We start from the raw sequence: 22,807 nt of genomic DNA on the forward strand, positions 1-22,807 counted from the left end.
TTCGAATCCACCAGCTGCTCCTTGGAAACCCTACTCTGTCCTATAGGGTCACTCTGGGTTGGAATCAACCCAACGGCAATGGGTTTTATACCGTTTAAAAGAGGCAAAAACATTATACTAAAGAGAGGGATAGGGGTTTGCCAGTGTAACACTCTTAGTAAATACTTACTAAAATTAAAATTAATACTTTAGTACTTTTTAATATTTGTTAAAATTAAAACTATTTTTTTATTTACCATTGTTTTCCACTTTGAAAGAGAAGCTGACCCAACTTAAATCAAATTATTACCTAATTTTAGTCTCAGATATTATCTTGCCTTTCTTGTTCATTCTAATTCCCCCTTTAGAATCCAGGATAAACCAGATTTAGTGGTTCTGGGGCAGTAGCCCTGGTGGTGTAAAGGTTAACCTCTCGGTTACTAACTGAAAGGTCGGCAGTTTGAACCCACCAGCCATTCTGTGGGAGAAAAGACCTAACAATCTGCTTCGGTAAAGATTACAGCCTAGAAACCCTATGGGGAAGTTCTGCTCTGTCCTGTAGGGTCACTATGGGTCAGACTCGGCTAGAGGTCAAGTAACAACAACAGGGCCACTAAGGTAAGCAAGCAAGCCTTTTGTACCTTGTCCAGATACTCCAGTTATTTGACCTTTCCATATATTTTTTAAATTTTTATTTTGTTATTACTGTTGTTGAAAATATACACAGCAAAACAAACACCAATTCAACTGTTTCTAAATATATAATTCAGTGACATTGATTACATTCTTCGAGTTGTGCAACCCTTCTCAGGCTCCTTTTCTGAGCTGTTCCTCCCCATTAACGTAAACTCACTGCCCCCTAAGGTTCCTATCTAATCTTTCTAGTTGCTGTTGTCACTTTGATCCCATATAGATAGTTTTTACAATGCTCAAGGCAGACATTTTTTACTAGTTAAGCTAAGCTATTGTTTGGTGTTAAGAAGGCTTCTGGGGATGTTTTTGGTTTAAGTTTTAAAGATTATCTCAGAACAATAGTTTCAGTGCGTCATCCAGCCCCTTTGGCCCCAGGAAGTCTACAGTCTGTGAGAATTTGAAATTCTGTTCTGCATTTTTCCCTTTTTTATTAGTATTCTTCTGTGGAACCTTAATCAAAATGTTCAGTAATGGTAGTCTGTGGCTGTTGATGTGCAACCAAACACCTCATGGGATTTGGTTCCTTGGTTTGGAGGGTCATGGTTTTGTGGGACATCACAGTTAATTGGCCTAATGATGCTTTTAGTGCTTCTGTTCTACCTCCTAGTTCTTTGCATAGTGCCTTGTACTTCAAAGCTTGCTAGTGGCTATCCAAGGCACAGCAGTTGGCCTCTGTTTACCTAGAACAACAGAGGAAGAAGGAGAGTCAGGAATGGGAGGATATGGAACGTTGTTGCCTCTATGAGCAACTACCTCCTTTGCCGTGAGACCAGAACTGGATGGTGCCTTTCCATCTATTTAAAATAGAATGTAAATGTATTTGCATGGAAATGCAATACAACCAAGAGAGTGCCCCCCAGGATACACGGCTAAATCTGTCCACTTCTCAGCCTGTCTCCAACCAGGATATATCTTAGAAAAAATGTGAAACGAATGTCCATATACAGAAACCATGAATAGTTCCATGTAAATCACCATTACTCACGCCTAGCAAAAAGAACAACATGCTTTCCACCTGAGTGAACTACTGTGCGGAAGAAAAAAATACACTTCCTACCAAATGAATTTGCTTGTGTTTTCTAAATAATGTAGCAAACATCTGGTTTTCCACACATTTCTCTGAATTCTTATACTAGTACACCTGAAACTTTTTAAAAATGACGTTTGCCACCTTTTACTTTATGGTATTGTTATAATTGTTTCTCTGCTGCTAGACTTATGCCTCTTGATGGTGATGCCCACGTCCTCCTTACTCATCTGTCTTCTAGAAACCAAACTCGTTTCTGTCAAGTTGATTCTGACTAAGGGCGACCCCACGTGTTACAGAGTAGAACTAAGCTTCACCGGGTTTTACTGTCTGTAATCTTCACGGAAGCATACGGCCAGGCCTATTCCTTTGCCGTGCCTCTGAGTGGGTTTGAACCGCCAACCTCTTGGTTAGTAGTGGAACACGAACCATTTCTGCCACTCAGGAACCTTTATGTCCTCTGCAGTGCCTAGGCAATGCCTTACATGTAGCAGGGGCTTAATAAATATTTACCAGATTTATATTTATTGCAGAAAAAAGCCTAATTTCTGCCTGTGTCACATACAAAATTGAATCCCAGAAGTGATCCGGAGATACTAGACCAGCCTCTTTTGAGGTCAGTCTTTTAAATCTGCAGTACATGTCTTTATTATTTATTATGAAAATAGAATAGGAATTAGTGAATAGAGGGTTTTTGATCCCAAGAAGCCTCACTATTAATTGTACATAACAATTACAAGAGATTAAATTAGAATAAAAATAAATAGAAAAGGAATAGCACTGTCTAACAGGCAGAACTGAATAAATCCATCCTGGCTCTATCAATACCTCCTTAAAACTAAGGCTTGGGGGATGTTTACTGTATGCTATTTACCGTCTTCATTATACAAGACTGAACTTAGATTCTTTTTTTATATCTATGAAACAGAAATTGCAAGGTCACCACTCCATTCCTGATAATTTAGAATACTGGGAGTTTTTCAGGTATTTCTGGCACCGTTTCCAGTTTTCTGCCTGAAGGCAGGGTTCTTCATCTCTGTGAACATCCTCAGGGTCCCACAGGGTAGAGAAGGACAAGCTCGCCTAGTAAGTGGCGGACTGCAGTGTTGCCCAATGCCTGCAGCTGAGGCTATACAGGGACTGTTCCAAGGGCAGAAATAGTCCCATCTGTCTTATTTTTTCTCTTGGGGCACAAGTGAGGGTCCATGGTGACACCCAGTCACCATCTTTTCTTTACCCTTCTTGGCACTCTGGAAGATAAGTTTCTCCATCATTTATAGGGAATATGTGTATTAATGGAAACCCTGGTAGCGTAGTGGTTAAGTGCTACGGCTGCTAACCTACAGGTCAGCAGTTCAAATCTGCCAGGCACTCCTTGGAAACTCTATGGGGCAGTTCTACTCTGTCCTATAGGGTCGCTATGAGTCGGAATCGACTCAATGGCAGTGGGTTTGGTTTTTTTGGGCATGTGTATTCACAAGATAGTGTAGACAAAGAACATTAAGCCCAAAATGAACACCAAGAAAAAATGTTCATAAAAGGTTCTTAGACAACTCTGCAGTTCTCATTCTTTACTACACATAGGCAAGCTCTCTTTTAGGAAGGGTTCTAAGACACTAATGTTCTTTTTTTGGGAACACAGTTATTTGCTAATCGTAGCTACTTTCCGTAAGAAGGAAAAGTTGTAACATGGCAGAATTAGGGATCTAGACTCTGTGTTAGAGATTTTCCAGAGAGTCAATAAGTACAACATACTCGGCCTTCTACAGAACTCTGAAGTCAATCCACTCTATCATTGCTGCCATTGCCTTAAGACAGGCCCCCTTGATCTCCCTTTCTATGTCTCCACAACCTACCCCAGACACTACACAAAAAATATTTATACAAACTCATACCCGTGCCTTCTATTTTGTCCCATTAGAGAAAGCTTTCTGAAATACAAGACTCATCATGGCATCCCCAGCTCACATCACTCAGTGACTCCTGATTGCTTTCAGGATAAAGTTCTTGGATGGCAGGGACTATGTTCTGGTCTACCGTTGTATCCACAGCACCTAGAGCAATGCCTGATCCATGATGAGCAAGAAAGAGAAAGAGACAGAGCAATGATAGATAAATGGTAGGTAGACAGACAGACAGACAGATCTGTCCGTCATCAGTCACGTTCTCTCGGTGCTACCTTCTAATTAGAAGCTTTGGTAAATTCCTCCTTTGTCCCATGCCCAGCCTGGAGCAGACTGTCTCACCCTTAAAACCAAACACATTGCCATCGACTCGATTCTGACTCACAGCGACCCTATGCTCTCACCGTTACTTACACTTTAATTCTACTGAGAGGAAAACTTCACCTTAAAGAGTGGACTTTATGTTGAGTGTGCATGATGGCTAAACATTCAGAAAGAAAGTGAGCAATCCAGTCAGTCACCCAAATATTTTGTTTTTAAAATGCTTGAGTTTGGAAATCACTGGATGCTTGGCTCTGTGTGACTGTAAATGGAGAGGTGGGGAATTGCTTATAGAAACTGTGAGTGTTAATATATATGGTCTGTCAGACATCAAATGATGTCTTTAAAATGTACTCTGCTTTTGTTGACTTCTTCCTGTTCTAAGTTTATCATTTTACGTTCATTTATTTATTACAGATTTAAATAGATGAGTAAATTGAAAAAATCTACCATGACAAGAACAAGTAATGGTCACATTAGTTATTTCGTTAAATTTATTATTTTATAGTATAAAAATCTGCCAACTGAAATAGCACTGTATTTCTTGTTTACGTTATTTACTTTCATGGTCATTGATTTTATGTACGTAATTCCTCTTTCCCTGGTTTAAAAAATTTAAACTTTTGCTTTCCTAGGGACAATCACAGAACTATAAAAAATATATATAAATAAAATTCTTATAGCTTTCACTTTTAGCTTTCCAAACAATTATATTCAAAAAAGTTAATAATTTGTGGGAAAAAAAATATTTTCTATAATTGAAATTTTCATGTAAGAAAAATATTTGACAAAACATTTTCTGATATGTATTGGTCTTGAACGATAAAACTTCCCTATTTTTTTTATAATAACACTGGGCAAAAATACCTCACTCAGTCCACTCGTCAGCATTTCCTTGCTTAAGTAAGCTAGAGCCCGTAAAGTGTAGTTCTTTGTCTTCCTGTGGAGTTAGCTTATCAGGAAGTCAAGTCTTAGGTATTTTAGGTCACTTCCTATGGATCTTCTAGAATATATCTGAATGACTGATTCCTAAATGTTCTCTTATTACTCAGGGGTGAAAAATATGCTTTAGGCAAACCAGATACCACATAGAGGGCATTTTAACAAATACCTTATACCTATTTTCATCGCTTTTTCAGTTACCTATATTGTGTTTTTCATTACAGGTTAAAATAAAATATGTACTTTTGTTTTATTCATAGAATATACGAGCTTATTGAGAACTTGTATTCAGTAACTTACCACCAGTTTCTGCTCAAAATGATTTTCTCTTTATTCTCCAATGTAGGGTGACTACAGTAGCCAGGGTTTTCCAAGCCCAACAACTAGTCCTTCAGGGCTAACTCAGTTAACATTAGAGAGCATGCCGGGGAAGGCTGTGAGGCGGACAAGTAAAGGATATCTCAGAAGCGCCTACACAGAAGCAGGAGCATCAGAAAGCCAGAGTTCCTCGGTGAAGCAGATAGACAGAAGCGACTTTCAAACAAGTTTGGTACCTACACCATGCCGTTCTCCCCCTGGAAGAAGATGTGAACCTTCTCAGAAAACTCTAGATCCCATTATCAAAGCAAAGGACCTACCAGCCCATCAAGTGCCAGCTTCAATAAACAAAACCTTCCTCAAAGAAATCTCAGGGGAAAAGTTGAGACTGATCCCTGAAGCATCCGTAAGTGGCACTACCTCCTGCTCTGGTCTGTTCCACCTCACACGCATGTTCCACAGTATTGGGTGATCAGTAATGTGTTTTCTCTCCTCCTCAGATGTGTTTTAGTTCAGTAACAGCAGCTGTTAAAGAGTATATTGCACATCCTAATGATAATAGAATGCCTCATGTTTTTAATGAGAAAGGTAATTATCTAGCTCTCATCATAATAGTTATTTTTTATTTCCCAGTTAACTTCCCATAATTTTAGTTATTGCTGCCTACAAATTATAAATGAAGATCTTATTTTCGAGCCAAAAGCTTGCCAGTAAAATCGACAGATTTTCAATAACAATCTACATTAGGAGCCATAAAAACATCATTATTCTATTCACTTTCTGGGCTCTTTGCAGCAGTTCCCTCAAATAATAAATGATCTGCGTGGAGGCTAACAGTAAACCAGTGGCATAGAATCAATCCCCAGGCTAGTTTGGTGGCTGTATCCATGTCCATCAGATTGATTTTTCCTTCCTGTGCTAGTACTTTTCTTCCTCCAGTTCCCCCATAGCACCACTTAGAAACTAGAGAGCAAATGAGGCTGTGCAGGACAAGCGACACTTACATTCTTTTTTTAAAAAATATTAAATATTTTCTTTATGTGCCATGTCCTAAATATTCTGTGTGTGTTTCAACCTAAAGCTTTCAATTCATTTATGTTGCAAACAACGCAGAATGGATTAATTGTTACCTAGCGCAGATAATAAACATAGATATCATCAGTGTTGTTGGTCACCATCTAGTCGATTCTGACTCAGGGCAGCCCCATGGTGCAGGGGAGAACTGCTCCAGAGGGTTTTCAAGGCTGTGACCTTCTGGAAGCACATCACCAGGTCTGTCTTTCGAGGCACTTCTGGGTGGCCTTGAACCTCCAGCCTGTCAGGTAGTTGAGTGCTTAACCATTTGCTCCACCTAGCTGCTTCCTGAACACTTAATATATGCCAGATGCTGTATCAGCCTCCTTTTTCTGTGTAGTGTTTCCTTTAATCCTCACAACCACCCCGAGAGGCAGGGATGATCATCATCCCCATTTTTCAGATGGGGAAACTGAGGTTTAGAAAGGTCATGGGGTTTGCTCAAGGACAGCAGCTATTTGATGGTGGAGGCAGCACTTGAGCCTGGATTATCTGACTCTAGAACTGCTGCCCGTATCCACCATGCTACACTGTGTAAACATTTTTTCAGTCTTATAAGAGTGATGGCTTCTCCTCAAGAAGCATCCAAAGGTAAAACTGAAATGTGTTTTCCCCTTTTAAATTCACAAGTGTGTGTATATATAAGGAAATAGTGAACCACTTAATCTAGTGAGAATGGATTTGTTTTATGTTGACGTAGGATGAGGATCATTAGTAATATTTCTTAATGTCTTTCATTTTTGAAAATATTTTTAAAAGAAATCTTGTTCTGCGTAACGACTATTTTGTTTTCCCTGGCTGTGCTAATGAACTTGAACACAGCCACTACACTAGCCTTACCAGTTTATTCTCGGACACTGTTTCACTTGACTGCAGCCAATACTGGGCTGCCAATACTGGGCTGCCAGAACTAGACCAAAGCAAATCTCTCAGAGCCATTCCATTAAGTTTTCCCCGTAATTTTTTTGCCACCAGCTTCTATAATGTAGAGTCTGTCATCCTATATCTCCAGAAAAGTAGATTTTCAATTTTTTTTCTTTCTGTAGAAATAAAACCAGACCATGAGCATAAGCTTGGGAACTTCAGGCACAAATGAATCTTAAGGTTCTGGCCGCTCAGCAAAGTACATTGCCTGAAAAAGAACGTTCTCTGATAGTGCCAGGGAATAGAAAAAGAGTAAAGAGACTGAAGATGGGGTGGGTAGAGGGAGGGAAGGCTTGCTCTCGCCCGTTCTCTTCATTTAGGGGCGTATAGAATAAGACACTTCCCAGAAGCCGTTTGGGTTATCTCAGGAGACCCTTCTTACGGCTGCTGACTGCAGATTACAAAGCACAAGTCTAACGTCCTCTGTTCCTCGCAGGAACGCTCTGAGATATTACTGTTCCGTTTTATAGCTAAGGAAACTGACTCAGAGCACCCACTTCAAAGGGATGAAGAGGGGAAGGGAGTTTTATGTCTGTTAAAGGGGTGAAGGCATTGGTTCCCATTCTTGCAGAGACATTTGATTTCAGTGTCAAAATTCCGACTAATGAAATTTTGTCTCTAACAACCCACGTGATCACTACAATCTCATGACTCAATGTTTGTGAGCATGGGCTTATTGATAGTCTCCGTTGAGTAGGATATAAAATTACTGAAGGTATAAGTAAGTCTGCTTTGTTTCAGAACAAATTTACAGTGGGAGTGGAATGTTCTTCCAGACACCTTTAAAAAGAAAGGTCATGCTCAGGTGAAAGGGCTCTAGGAATTGACATTCTCTTCACTTGAAGTTTGCAGATAAGAATCTGTGAAAACAAGTTTCCTCTAAAGAGTGTTGTGTGCTTACTAACTCAACAAAGGATTTTTCTCCAATCCCAGAGACCTACAGGGGTGACTTTTAAAAAATAATATTATTGAGATTTAATTCATGTACCATAAAATTCACCCTTTCAAAGTGTATAATTCATTGTTTTTTTAGTCTATTCAAAGAGTTGTGTAACCGTTGCCACTATCCAATTTCAGAACATCTCCATCACCCCAGAAAAGAGGCCCTATACTCATTAGCAGTCACTCTCCGTCCCTCATACACCCAGCCTCTGGCAACCAGCAGCCAATCTCTGTCTCTATGGATTCGCCTACTCAGGACATTTCGTGTAATGGAATCAGACAACACATGGCCTTTTGTGTCTGGCTTCTCACACTTAGAATAATGTTTTTACGGTTCATCCATGTTGTAGCATGCATCAGTACTTCATTCCTTTTTATGGCTGAGTAATATTCCACTTTATGAATAACCCCATTTTGTTTATCCGTTCATCAGTTGATGGACATGTACGGGTTGTTACTGCTTTTGGACTATTAGGAGCATTCATGTACAAGTTTTTGTGTGGATATGTGTTTTCAGTTCTCTTGAGTATATACTTGGGAGTGGAATTGCTGGGTCATGTGATAACTCTATGTTTAACCTTTTAAAGAACTGCCGAACTTTTCCAAAGTAAATCCATCTTACCATCCCACCACAGTGTTCGCGAGGTCAGTTTCTCCACATCATAGTCTACCCTCGTCTTTTTTATTTCCACCATCCTAGTAGATTTTTTTTTAGTAGATGTGGAATGATATCTCGTTGTGATTTTGATTTGCATTTCCCTAATGAGCATCTTTTCATGTACTTATTGGCAATTGGTATATCTCCTTTGAGGAAATGTCTTTTCATATCCTTTGCCTATGTTTTAATTGGGTTAATTGGGTGTTTTGTTCAGTTGTAAAGAGTTCTTTCGATATTCTGGATACAAATCCCTTATCATATATTCAACATGCAAATATTATTTCCCACTCTGTGGGTTGTCTTTTCACTTTCTCGACAGTGTCCTATGAAGCACAAGTTTTTTTGTTTTTGTTTTTTTTGATGAAATTCAGTTTATCTATTTTTTTTCTTCCATTGCTTATGTTTTTGCTGTTATATCCTAAGAAACCGTTTCCTAATCCAAAGTCACAAAAATTTATTCCCGTTTTCTCCTAAGAGTTTTATAGTTTTAGGTCTTGTATTTAGGTTGTTGATTCATTTTAAGTTAGTTTTAGTACATGGTATAAGGTTTTATAAGGTAGAGTGTCCCAGTACCATTTGTTTAAAGGACTAGTCTTCCCCCAGTGGGTGGTCTTGGTACCCTTATTGAAAGTTAATCATGCATACTTGTAAATATTCGTTTCTGCCTTCTCGATCCTGTCCCATTGCTCTATATGTCTGTCCTTATGCCAGTAACACACTGTCTTGATTACTGTTGCTTTCTAGTAAGTTTTGAAATCGGGAAGTGTGAGGCCTCCAACTTTGTTTCTCAAGATTGTTTTTGCTATGCTGGGTCCCTTGCATTTTCATACGAATTTGAGGATCAGCTTGTCAATTTCTGTATCAAAGGCAGTTGAAATTTTGGTAGAGACTGTGTTGAATCTGTACATCACCTTGGGAAGTACTGCCATCCTAACGATACTGAGCCTTCCGATCTACGGGCGGTCTCTCCATGTATTTAACAACAACAACAACAACAACAACAACAACAACAAAGCAGCTGCTGCTGAGTTGATTCTGACTCCTGGCACCTCCGTGTGTGTCAGCAGAGAACTGTCCTCTGCCGGATTTACAACGGCTGATTTTTTGGAAGTAGATCACCAGGCCTTTCTTCAAAGACCCTCTGGGGGGACTTAGGTTAGTAGCTGAGCACATTAACTGTTTGCACCACCCAGGGACTCTTCCATTTATTTAGGTCTTCTTTAATTTTTTCAATGTTTTATAGTTTTCAGAGTACAGAGTTTTTCGCTTCTTTTGTTAAATTTATTCCTATTTTACTCTTTTTGTGCTATTGTGAATGGGATTTTTTTCTTTTTCTCTTTTTTTTTTTTTTGAGATGATTGTCTTTTTACTGGTTTACTTTTTTCAGGTCCATTAAAACCTTTTTATTTTGAAATAATTTTGTACTTACAGAATAGTTGCAAAAACAGCAGAAAGTTTCTACATACCCTTCAGCCAGCTACCCCTAATGTTAGTATCTTCTATAACCACCAGGGTTTCCAGTAAAAGTATAGAAACTGGGAGATTAACATTGATACGATATTGTTACCTACAAATCTTTCCACTTTTTTTTCTCTCCTGGTCCGGGATCCAGTCCAGGAACCTGCCATGCATTTAGTTGTCATCTGCGTTGGCCTCCTTCAGTCTGTGAGGTATCTTTAGTCTCTCTTTCTCTCATGTCGTTGGCTCTTAAAGAAAACTCGTCAGTTATGAATGTTCTTTTTTGGAATGTTCCTTAATTTGGGATAGTCTGATGTTTTTCCATGAGTAGAGTGAGGTTATACATTTTGGGCAAGAATACTACTTAAGTGACCTTGTGTCCTTCTTAGCATATCATATGAGGGGTTGCTGTGATGTTAACTTCTATCACTCCTTTAAAGGTGACATCTGCCAGGTTTCTCAACTACGAAGCTGCTATTATCCCCGCTGCCATTAATAGGTATCTTGTGGGGGATACTTGGAGACTATCCAAGTATCTCACTTCCTGTCATATTTTTGCCTAATTTTAGCATTTATTGATGGTTCTTGTCTACAACTGGAATTGTTTTCTTAACTTCTCTAAAAATTGCATGATAGTGGCGTCTGACCTCCTCTAACTTCACATGGGGGAAAGGAGACTCAAGATCAACAGCCCAAGGCAGATTCCTGTGAGGCCAAGGTCAGACATACCTCTTCTCTCCACTGTCCTTACCAATTCTGACACCACCCATCCCTCCCACAGCACTCTCCACTTCTCTACTGGGTTTGATAATTCATTGCAACACAGAACTCACAGACAGTAGTCATGATTATGGGGTTTATTAGGAAGGTAACAGGTTACAGTTCAGGTTCAGGAACACCCAGAATGCATTGCTTCCATCAGGACAGCTGCTTCTCAGCCATGCCCGCAGGCACACTTCTCTCTGGCCCCTCGGCCTCTGCCCTGCTCGGGCAAGTGTTACAAACCTCTTTTAGCTCTGTCAATAAGTGTCCCAAGGCACCCCACTCCATCAGTGAGCCTTGGCCCAGAGGTGCTCAGCTCTAACTCCATGGGTCAACAAACGTAACTCCACCAAGCACCTGAAGGTACCGTATTCCACCAGCAAGCCTCCTGACCGAAGATACTCAGCTCGCTCGCTCCGTAGGCTGGGAAGTCCACCACGCAGTCTCCTACTGGTCTCTCTTGCCTTCATTTCTCTGCCATCACTTCATGCGGTCTTCAGTGTTACATCTCTCTCTCTCTCTTTCTCTTTCTCTGTTTCCTGGTTCCAGGAGCTTCTCAGTGCAGGGATCCCAGATCCAAAGGACATGGTCTGCTCTTAGCTCTTCTCCCTTGGTGGTAGTGGGATCCTCTCCTCCCACCTCCAAGATGGCTCATTTTAAGCCTAGCAGGATGACAAAACTGACCATTCCTCTTGGTGACACATAATTACCTTATTTTCACAGTCCCACTCAATCACTTGGGTAGGAGTTAGAAGACCATGGTGAGAAAGGCCACACAAGAGCAATTTCCCGCACCGCGATTTCATTTTTGGATTTTCATTACTAACATACAGATAGAAATACAATGGATTTTTTAATATTCATCTTGTAATCTGCAGTCTTAATGAACTTGTTTATTACTTATAATAGTTTTTTGTAGCTTCTGTAGGATTTTTAATATACAATATCATGTCATTGTAAATAGAAATGGTTTCTTCTTTGTTTGCAATCTAGATGCCTTTTATTTCTTTTTCTTGCCTAATTGCCTCCACAAAGAGATGTAATTTGAATGGAAAAAAATTTTTTTTTCTTTTTTTTTTTCCTAATTTCAAGATACTTAAGTTTTTTTTTTTTTTTAAGATTTAGTACTTAGACTGTTGTGGCCTCAATACTAAACTCTATAACAGACATGATAAGCTCAGGCAGACCTAGAAGCATCCTATTGGTATGTTGTTGTTAGGTGCCATCAAGTCAGTTCCAACTCATAGTGACCCTGTGTACAACAGAAAGAAACACTGCCAGGTCCTGCGCCATCCTCGTAATTGTTATGCTTGAGCCCATTGTTATAGCTACTGTGTCAATCCATGTCATTGAGGGTCTTCCTCTTTATCGCTTACTGTCTACTTTAGCAAGCATGATGTCCTTCTCCAAGGACTAGTTCCTCCAGAAAACATGTCCAAAGTATGTGAGATGAAGTCTTGCTACCCTTGCTTCTAAGGAGCATTCTGGCAGTACTTCTTCCAAGACAGATTTGTTCGTTCTTTTGGCAGCCTATCATATATAAACTATTCTTCACCAACACCATAATTCAAAGATGTCAGTTCTTCTTCAGTCTTACTTATTCATTGTCCAGCTTTCAAATGCAGATGAGGCGATTGAAAGCACCGTGACATGGGTTAGGCTCACCTTAGTCCTTAAAGTGATGTCTTTGCTTTTTAACACTTTAAGAGGTCTTTTACAGCAGATTTCTTGACTGCTGCTTCTGTGGGCATTGGTTGTAAATCCAAGTAAAATGAAATCCTGCCAACATCAATTTTTTCTCCATTTATCATGATACTGCTTATCAGTCAAGTTGTGAGAATTGGTATGAATCTTAGGAAATATATTTGATACAAGAAGAAAATTTTGAGAATTATCCTGGGCCTAGGAGTTCTGCCAGTGTTAATATGAATGCAGATGTGAAATTACCTTTGCATGCTGGCGTTGTAGTCCATGTGTTCAGAGCACTGACGTATTCGGGGTTTCTACGCCCAGCCTGGGTCTCCGAAATAACGGGCCTGCGGGTACAGGGACACAGCTATTCTGATTCCACTTCTGGATTACTGAGAGCATCTCTTCTTCTCTTGCATACCTTCCATGCCGGACATTCTCCCAGCTGCCGGGGATACAACACTGAGCAAAAAAGACAAGGCTTCTCTCCTTCAGGAGCTTGTATCTGTTGAGAGATACTGACAATAAACAAGTAAATACATACAGTAATTATAGGTTGTAGTAAGAATGATGTAATGCAGTGGCAGGGTTGGACACAACGTTGGGTACTCTAGGTGGTATCTGGGTAGGTGACTTTTGAGCTGAGATCTAAAGTTTAAGAAGAAGCCAGCCATGCAGAGAGCCTGGGAATAGTGTTTTAGGCATCAGAAACAGTAGGTACAGAGTTCCTTAAATGGGCGTCTTTGAGGACTAAAAGGAACCCATGTAGTTGGGATGTATGGGCAAGAAGAAAGAAGAGGATGAGGTCAGAGAGGTGAACAGAGCCTAGGTTATGTCAGACCATGAGGGCCGTGGTGAGGAGGGCAGACTTTATTCCAAGTGCAGTGGAAACCTTCGAAGGGTTTTAAGCCAGGCAGTCACGTGCTCTGAATTGCATTCAAAAAGATCCATCTGGCTGTGTCAGGAAAGGATTGCAACAAGGCAGGGATGGAAGCAGGGAATGCAATTGGGACATTATTATAATAGTTTAGAGTGGAGATAAATAGAAGTGCCAGATGATGGAAACTTTAGCAATAGGACTGACATGGTGTGGGAAAGAGGGAACAGGCGGAATCAAGGATGACTCCTAGGTCTGGAACTTGAACAGCTAGGCAGATGGTAGAGTCTTTTATTGGGGTACAGTAGATTGCAGGAGGAACTCAGCCATCAATTTAGCCATCAAGGTACTGTAGTAATGAATTTGTGAGTAGGCATCCCACGGAAAATCTGTGTTCTCACAAAGTGCCAACCTAAAACAAGTTTATGGCAAAGGAAAATGAAAGCCTCTTACAAAAGGAGCTGTATCTTTGTAATTCCCTAATATGGAAAAAACCAAAAACCCATTGCCGTCGAGTAGATTCCAACTCATAGCAACCCTCATAATTCATAAGGAACCCTTGCTGAAATTGATTTGCTAACCACTTGCTAAACTTCTTCCTTGCAATGTTTTATTCATATTTTAATAGAGTTCTCTATTATTAAGTTCAAGTATTTTTAATTAAGAAAGAAGTACAGCCCTCTGGGTAATATTGCAACCATGTAGACAGCTGGTAATTAAACTTTTCCGCACGTATAACTGCATTCAAACAGTTTTGAATGAATCACTTTAAATCTGCAAATGTCATTAAGTGCATCTTTAAACAAACCAACAAAAATGACTCATATAACAGACTTTGTATCTTTAGGAAACTTTTGAGCTTATTGAACAATGATTATTTTCCTAGGAAAGACAAACTGTACTACCAATTACAGATTCAGGTATCCTATTTTTTTATTATTATTATTATTCAGGGGAAGGGAAAAAAAAACATATTTTACAGAAAAAAAATTTGCAAAATAAATTATATTTAACTCTTCAGTTTAATTTGTACATTTATTTTTTTTGAATCAAAACTGAATTATAGAAGGATACTTTTAAAGATATTTTAGGCCATGGTATAATGTGAACAAATGTCTTCCTGTAATTGTCAAGCCGTTTCCTTCAGATAATGTAAAAGGCTGAGTCGCATTGCCTCCTGGATGTGCTTGAGCCCAGTACTGGAGAAGGGAATATCTAGCGTCATATTTTCTAAAACATAATTAAAGTTCACTATTGCTCCACAAACTTAAAGAGGAAAATAAATTTGTGAATTATTTTAGAATTTTAAAGTATTTTTACCATTGCATAAAATTCGTATTTTCCAGGATAAATAATACTCTTTGTTCAAATGGAACTTTCTATCTCTCTTTGAATTTGCCACTCAAGTGTGCCATTTGCAGCTGTTTTTCCAACAGTACTGTTAGAAGAGTTCATAAATGTCCCTCTGACCATCTTACGTGCTTCAGCTACAACGTCACACTGCTGCAAAACACCTGTTTCAGGATCAGGTGTCCCTGTGTATCAGACATCTGTTCCTTGTCCTGGCCCAACTGTGCAGGTTCACTTAGGGGTGGTGACGCCTCCCCAGCCTATTGCGGTTTCCACCCCAAGTGCCCACTGGTCTCATGCTACCCTGGCCACGATAGCCAGCCTTCTTCCCCTTTGCCACCCTCAGAGCTTCCCCCAGGCAGAGTGCTGTGTCCAGTCGGCCCCATTTCCCATTCTTCCGTGGAAAATGAAGTAAAGAGCAGTAGATGCCATTGTTCAAAGCACCAACTCAAGTCTGACAGACCTGGGTTTGAGTCCTGGCTTTATCCTTCTTACCTATGTGAGCTTGGACACATTTCTTAACCTCATTGACCCTCAGTTACCTCACCTGGGACAATAACAATATTTAATCCCTAGGGTTCTTTTGAGGATTAAATGAGACAGTGCGTGTAGAACACCTGGCCCGTTATCTGACAGAATATTTTGTTTTGCCCACTTAGAAGTGGTAAGAGACGTAAACCAGCCTTGTATTCTAACCAAAACAAAAAACCAAACCCAGTGCCGTCGAGCTGATTCCAACTCATAGCAACCCTATAGGACAGAGTAGAACTGCCCCATAGAGTTTCCAAGGAGCGCCTGGTAGATTCAAACTGCCGACCTTTTGGTTAGCAGCCATAGCACTTAACCACTACGCCACCAGGGTTTCCGGTTCAATAAAATTCTAGAAATTAATTACAGGTACTGTTCAATAAGTGATAGCTACATGGTTTTGGGAGCTCTGGTGGCACAGTGGTTATGAACTCAGCTGCTAACCAAAGGATCAGCAGTTCAAATCCACCAGCCAGTCCTTGCAAATGCTATGGGGCAGTTCTACTCTGTCCTGTAGGGTCACTGTGAGTCAAAATCGACTCAACGGCAGTGGGGTTACATGGTTATGTTTACTACACTCCATTTATGGTTGAATTAATTATGTGCATGAGAGTTAATTAATGTGTCACTGGCATCATGTAACATTAGTGCTTTCTTAGGGATATTCTGAAAAGAGAAAAATATTTAGAAGCAGGAGGCGGTGTCTCTCCAGTCATTCCCCAGAGAGCACGCTCTGTCCCTACCATGTTCGCAGACTTACATAGCAGGTATGTAGTTTCACGGCTGATGGGCTGAACTGAGTTTGGAAGGGACTAGTAGCATTTCCTAAATCATAGTGCTACCCGTGGTAAGAGCCAGGGCCGGATTACCCCACAAGCAAGGTGTGCAGGGCTTACCTATGCTTACTTAGTAATCAAAGGTGTGCTGAAACCCGTGTGGAAGTGTGCACCACAGATTAGTAAGTGGACGATTACACCCGCGCGTACCTTGCTCACTGTAAGTCCATGCATTACCCTGCGTTACCCAGCCCTGGTGAGAACGCTTCATTTATTAAATTGGACACTCATACCAGTTAATAGCCTTTGGAAAAAAAGTTTGATTTTTGATGTTTTGTCAAAACTACATTCTTTTCTCTGGAAAGACAAGGTCATTATTTCAGTTTTATCGATCAGTGTACTGCTGAAGATATTGCTGAAGCTATAGAATTTGGTGATTAAAACACATTCGCACTGCCAGTGAAAGTACCTGAATTGGACCCAGGAATTCCCAGGTGGAACTTGCCCCTAGCCCACTGCCTGCCTTTCAACTGGTTTTCAGCCTAAGCTCCTGCCGATGCTACAGAGCGGCTCGTTTCTTTCGTTGTCTTTGTATCAAGTGCCTGATTTAGTTGTTGACAAAGACAAAATGGCCTAGATTAGATGTTAAAATAATTACAGATCTAATTAGGATCCAATATTTGTGTGATGATACAGAATTACAGAATTCATTTGCAAATTCTGATATCTGCATTTTTGAGGATTAGAAATTGCAAACAATTTCAAATTCTCAAAAGTTTCAGAAGTTGAAGAGAGAAAGACGTGACAAAAATTAAAGTCCTATCAGAAGTAGAAATTAATGAGAATCCATTGGTTGTTTAGCCAAACACACTACAGGTAGTTCCCAACTTATGACAGGGTCCATTCCGACAATTGTGTCGTAAGTCGTCCTGGCTTAAGTCAAATACCTTTTTTTTTTTCATTATTATTGCCTTTTATTATTAGCATCTTTGTAAATCCCATCTTTATTTTTCTTTGGGGGTTGGAGACATTACATATAAACTTATAGCTTCAATTTCAGTGCTTCCTCCTTCTCCAGTTATATGCATATTATATAAGCCAAAAAAAAAAAAAGAACAGTTGTGAGGTTTGTCGTAACTCCAATACATGGTAATTCGGGGACTACCTGTATTACATTTCACTGTCAGTTCTCTGATACTCTAATGCTAAAGTTAGAATCCTACTAGTCATTTGTTCATTGAAGAAATCTACCTTCTCTAATCTTGGTTTTCCTAATTGTGAATAGGAACAAGTCATACTCACCATTTTCCTACTTTTTGTAAGAGGTGCTTTTTTTTTTTTTTAGGCTGATAGTATTTTCCTAAACACACTGAGGTCTTTAACTAAGAACGTTTCTATTTGACATTAAGGGTTACCTGCTGTATGCAAGCACCTTACACACCTCTGCCAGGAGCTCCACACATTCTCTCCAGTCCCATTTCAACTCCCTCAAGGGAGAACTTATTCTTCCTGTTTGACAGACAAAAAAGCAGAGAGGCTTCAATTTGCTCACGTTTGGATGATGCGGAATGGTTAATGCGTCTGACTGCTAACCAAAATGTTGGAGGTTCAGGTCTGCCCAGAGACGCCTCAAAGGAAGGGCCTGGTGATCTACTTCCAAAAATTCAGCCTTTGAAATCCCTGTGGAGTACAGTTCCATAAGGGGTCACCATAAGTCAGAATCAACGAGATGACAACTAGTAACCGGTTGTCGTCGTTGTTGTTAGGTGCCGTTGAGTCGGTTCCAACTCATAGCAACCCTGGGTGCAACAGAAGGAAACACTACCCGGTCCTGCACCACGCTCACAATTGTTATGCTTGATTCCATTGTTGCAGCCACAGTGTCAGTACATCTCGTTAAGGGTCTTCCTCTTCTTCACTGACTCTCTACTTCACCAAGCATGATGTCCTTCTCCAGGGGCTGATCCCTCCTGACAACATGCCTAAAGTATGTAAGACGTAGCCTTGCCATCCTTGCTTCTAAAGAGCATTCTGGTTATACTTCTTCTAAGACAGATTTGTTCCATTCTTTTGGCAGTCCATGGTATATTCAATATTCTTTGTCAACACCACAATTCAAAGACATCAGTTCTTCAGTCTTCCATATCCATTGTCCACCTTTCTTATGCTTGTGATGCTACTGAAAATATCTTGGCTTGGGTCAGGTGCACCTTAGTCTTCAAGGTGACATCATTGCTTTTCAATTTAAAGAGGTCTTTTCCACCAGATTTGCCCAATGCAGTGTATCTTTTGGTTTCTTAACTGGTGCTTCCGTGGGTGTTGATTGTGGATCTGAGTAAAATGAAATCCTTGACAACTTCAGTCTTTTCTCCGTTTATCATGATATTGCTTATTGGTCCAGCTGTGAGGATTTTTATTTTATTTATGTACCTGGTAGTAAGTGACAAAGCAGAGTACCAAATATGGAAATTTTGGCCAGAAAAGCCAGTGGACTTTCCATCATTCTGTACTGCCACCCCCAATAGAGGCCATTGAAAGCATTCTTGCTTCATCTGGCAGCTTAACTTGGTTACCGCTTTAAGCTGTAAAGTGTTTTAACATGCAGAAGTATATGCAGTGTTGTTAACACTGTATTACAACCAAACTTTTACATTCTAAAACAGCCCAAACTTAAAGTTATCCTTTTCCCGCTCCAGAAATGTCACTTGGTTTACCTGTGCTATTTTAATTTCTATAAACGGTCTCAGTAATTGTTTCCCTTCTGGTTCTTTAGATAATATTTTAAACTACCCTTTATTGAATGGCCATCCTTGGTGGCTCAACTGTTAAGCACTCAGATGCTAACCTATAGGTTGGTGGTTTGAACTTGCCCAGCTGCTCCAAGGGAGAAGGACCTGGTGATCTGTTTCTGTAAAGACTACAGCCAAGAAATCCCTGTGAACCAGTTCTACTCTGTCACATGGGGTCACTATGAGTTGAAATCAACTCGATGGCCCCTAACAACAACTATGCCTTGGAGACTTATATACCCTTGAAAATATATAAAACCTGTTCAATTTGGCCTTACTAGATTCCTTCTAGTGTATGGTTTATTGTTAAACTCAGTCTGTACTCTGGACTCAGAAGATAGTAATGGAAAATCACAAATTGTGTTTCAGCTCACTTTAAGGTTAATAAGAAGAGTTCAACTATATTTGTCAGAGAATCCTTTCTGAAAATTACCAAGCTGACCATAAAGCAAATTGTATTGAAGTGTATTTCTATTTAGGGCGTGGATGAAAAATATATTCTCTACATATACAGCACATCCATATAAAAATCTTTTAAAACATCCTTTTGTGCCCCCCAAAAAAGTGAGAAAGTTATTTCTTTACAAGGAATTTGCCACTATTGGGTTTAATTACCTGAGAATGTCTCTGTCTGAGACAATCTTAAGGGACTTGGTGGGCATAGATAATGAAGTATGGATTGAGTCAGGTTATGGAGTCTCTCGAGGTCACATGCTGAAACATTTGTGACAGAAATTTCAGACGTTAGGTCTGGTTATGCCTAGGTCCACACGAGTGCTATTGACATAGAACATGACCCGGATTCTGACCAGCTGGTTCTTGCGAATGGCTTGACTCCTGATTTATGCTGTATAAGTTGAGGCAGCTTCCCTTAAATTGAGCAGTTTTTCAAGTAGTTCTGTGCCTTGGGCTTTAATTTAAGCAAGTTTTAATTTACCCCTTTGCATCCTTGAAGACACGTGCTGCAAGCTACCACAAATTGTGGATGAGTTACGTGTGCAAGCATGTGTCACCTACAGCTCATGTCTCTGCTACTACCTTCTCTTCATTCTTGTGGTTAGTGGACCTGAGCCCCAAACGAATCAGGGCAAATGCTTGTGTGGGGTATGGGGCTCAGGAATTTGAAAGAACTTTTCCGGAGTGCTAGGTGGTACAAAGAAGCGAATTTACCATCAGTTATTATTTAAAATGTCAGTGTAGAGATTAAACACTGTCTGCAAATAGCAGTAGAGAGGAGCTTAATCCCCAAATTAAAATGGCAATTAAAGTTTAAAATTAGCATGGAGACATGGACTTCTACTTCATTGCTGTAATGTTGCAATCCAGAATAACTTCCAAAACCTTTTAATTACAGCTCGAAAACTCTATAGTAAATACAAATTTGAAACTCCAGTGATACTGACTAAAAAACCCAGCTACATTTACAAAATGCTTTTTCTTTTTCACTAGGACTGTGCAGAGTGAGGTGCCAATGATTAACTAGTAATCACTTCCTTACAGTTTTTTTTTTAGGCTTAGATTTTTTTGTTACTGTTGATCAAAGTACACGTATCATAAACATATAGCTTGATGAATTTTTAGAAACTGAACAAACCCATATATTCATCATCCAGATCAAAACAGAACAGTACCAGCTTCCCAGTAACCCCTTTGTGCTCCTTTCCTGCGCTGTGCCTCCAAGGGTAACTTCCTGTCAGCATACATTAGTCTTACTGGTACATGGTCTTTTGTGTCTGGCTTCTCTCCCTTAGCATTTTGTTTTTGAGGCTCAGGGTATTGTTCTATGGAGTTGTGTTTCACTCACTTTCATCGTGTGTAGCGTTACACTGTGTGAATACACCACTGTTTATCCATTTCACTGTTGTTGGGCATTTTGGTAGTTTCCATCTGTGCGCTATGAAGGATGTCTTGGTAGAGTCTTAGACTTTTAATAAAATTTGGCAGGGAAGGGGAAGCCATTTGGTCTTAGAAGGTTTAGATTAAATTATAGGTATTTTCATCCCTGTTACTTTGCAACAGTATTACTGATTTCGTGTGTCCTTCAAATATATATATTGGAATCCTAGCCCTGTACATGTAATGTGATCCAATTTGGGAATAAGGTCTTTGTTATGTTAACGAGGCCATATTGGTGTAGGGTGTGTCTTAACCCAGTCACTTTGAGACATAAAAGGAGCAGATTAGGCCCAGAAGAAAGCAAGTACAAATGGAGAAATATCGATGCCATGTGGAGATCACAAAGGAATCAAGGAGAGAAGCTGAAAGAGACAAGGATTTTCTTCTAGAGCAGACAGTGAGCACCTTCCTATAGAGCCAAAGTAAAAAAAAAAAAAAAAAAAAACGAAACACGTTGCCGTCAAGTCAATTCCGACTCATAGTGACCCTGTAGGACAGAGTAGAACCGCCCCATAGGGTTTCCAAGGAGCAACTGGTGAATTTGAACTGCCATCTTTTTTGTTAGCAGCTGAACACTTAACCACTAAGCCACCGGGGCTCCTCCTTTAGAGCTAGTGCCCTGAATTCGGACTTCCAGTCTCCTAAACTGTCAGAAAATGAATTTCTGTTTGCTAAAGCTACCCACTTGGGGTATTTCTGTATGGCAGCGCTAGATGACTAAGACAAACAGTAATGCATAATACAACTTTCTAGTTATTTAATGATGTTCTGTAAACAAACTTCATCCTTCTAGCTCACCCAAGTTTTCCTGCCCAGTAGTTGGAATATGCTGCCATATCACTCTTCCTATCCTTCGTGTACTAGCCTAGGTGCCACCTCCTCCTTGAAGCTTTGGCTGATCCTATAAGGAGTACCTTCTGTCTTTTCCAGAATGTCAGACCATTTTGTATATGTCTCTTCACACACATCAGCTTTCACGTTATAATCTGTAATAACAACCACCATCCCCTTTACAGTAGCAGTTTCTGAGTCTTGGGGTAGCTTAAAAGAATACAAAGAGACAAGGACTGTTTGATAGACCCTATGTTAAGAGCTTTGCCTACATGACATCTCTTTTTTGCTGTGGGTGTCAGGCACTGTCCCAGTCCAAGCTTGATCCTGAAAGTCTTTCTCAGAAATGTTATAGGCTCCAAAATGAAAATGTCTTTCCAGTTTTCTCCCAATTCTGTTCCCCATCAATGTAGGTAGAGTGAGGTTCTTGGTCTGATCTTATCCAGTGGCCTTGTCTCATTATTGCTGTACGTCACTACTGTGAATTTAGCTTTGTGTTACCCACAGTTCCTTGGGACTAGTTCTTCTCTGAGGCTCACAGAATTCTGTAGGGAGATGTCAGATTGATGAAGGCATTTGTCTTAAAAGCCTAAGAAGAAAGATTGAGCAGAGGCCATGAAGTTGAAAGGTTTTTTGTTTATTGTATTTGTTTTATTTCTTTGCTGGAGTTACCAGTTCTCTTTTTAATTATTATCAAACCTCTTTGTGATTATTACTATTATACCACGCATATGCTACCTCATTTTAGAGTTACTTATTTGTAGGTCTTAATCGCCCTGCTCGATTGTAAGCCCGGTGAAAGCAGGGGCCACATCTCACTTGTCTTTGTAACCTCACTGGCTTAGCATCTCGATAACTTCTGTTGAAAGATAAATGAAAATGAATAGCTTAAATGGCTTAGTGAGCAAAAGATTTGCCTGGGAGTCTGAAGACAGCTGAATTGTGTAGCCTGGAGCCCATTACCTCATTCCTAAAATAAATCTGATTGATAGTCTCCCTTTCCTACAAGGATATCTTGAGATGAAATTGAGTTATACGTAACATTTTGAGCCTTTCAGAGGTAGAGTTA

General features: G+C 39.9%; 1 protein-coding gene across 9 annotated transcripts in view; it reads left to right on the forward strand.

Annotated features, from left to right (window-relative positions):
* CFAP20DC (CFAP20 domain containing) overlaps positions 1-22,807 on the forward strand; it is a 269,680-nt gene that overhangs the window by 168,226 nt on the left and 78,647 nt on the right. For 6 of the 9 annotated variants that reach the window (XM_023547565.2, XM_023547566.2, XM_023547564.2 and 3 more), the window contains one exon: positions 5,213-5,590. The exons of the other annotated variants lie outside the window; for them this stretch is intronic. In XM_023547565.2, coding sequence (XP_023403333.1) covers positions 5,213-5,590 — 378 coding nt within the window. The remainder of the gene's footprint in view (positions 1-5,212; positions 5,591-22,807) is intronic. 9 annotated transcript variants of the gene reach the window in all.

Source organism: Loxodonta africana, chromosome 22 (assembly GCF_030014295.1).
Source record: "Loxodonta africana isolate mLoxAfr1 chromosome 22, mLoxAfr1.hap2, whole genome shotgun sequence".
In the NCBI taxonomy this organism is placed as follows: domain Eukaryota; kingdom Metazoa; phylum Chordata; class Mammalia; order Proboscidea; family Elephantidae; genus Loxodonta; species Loxodonta africana.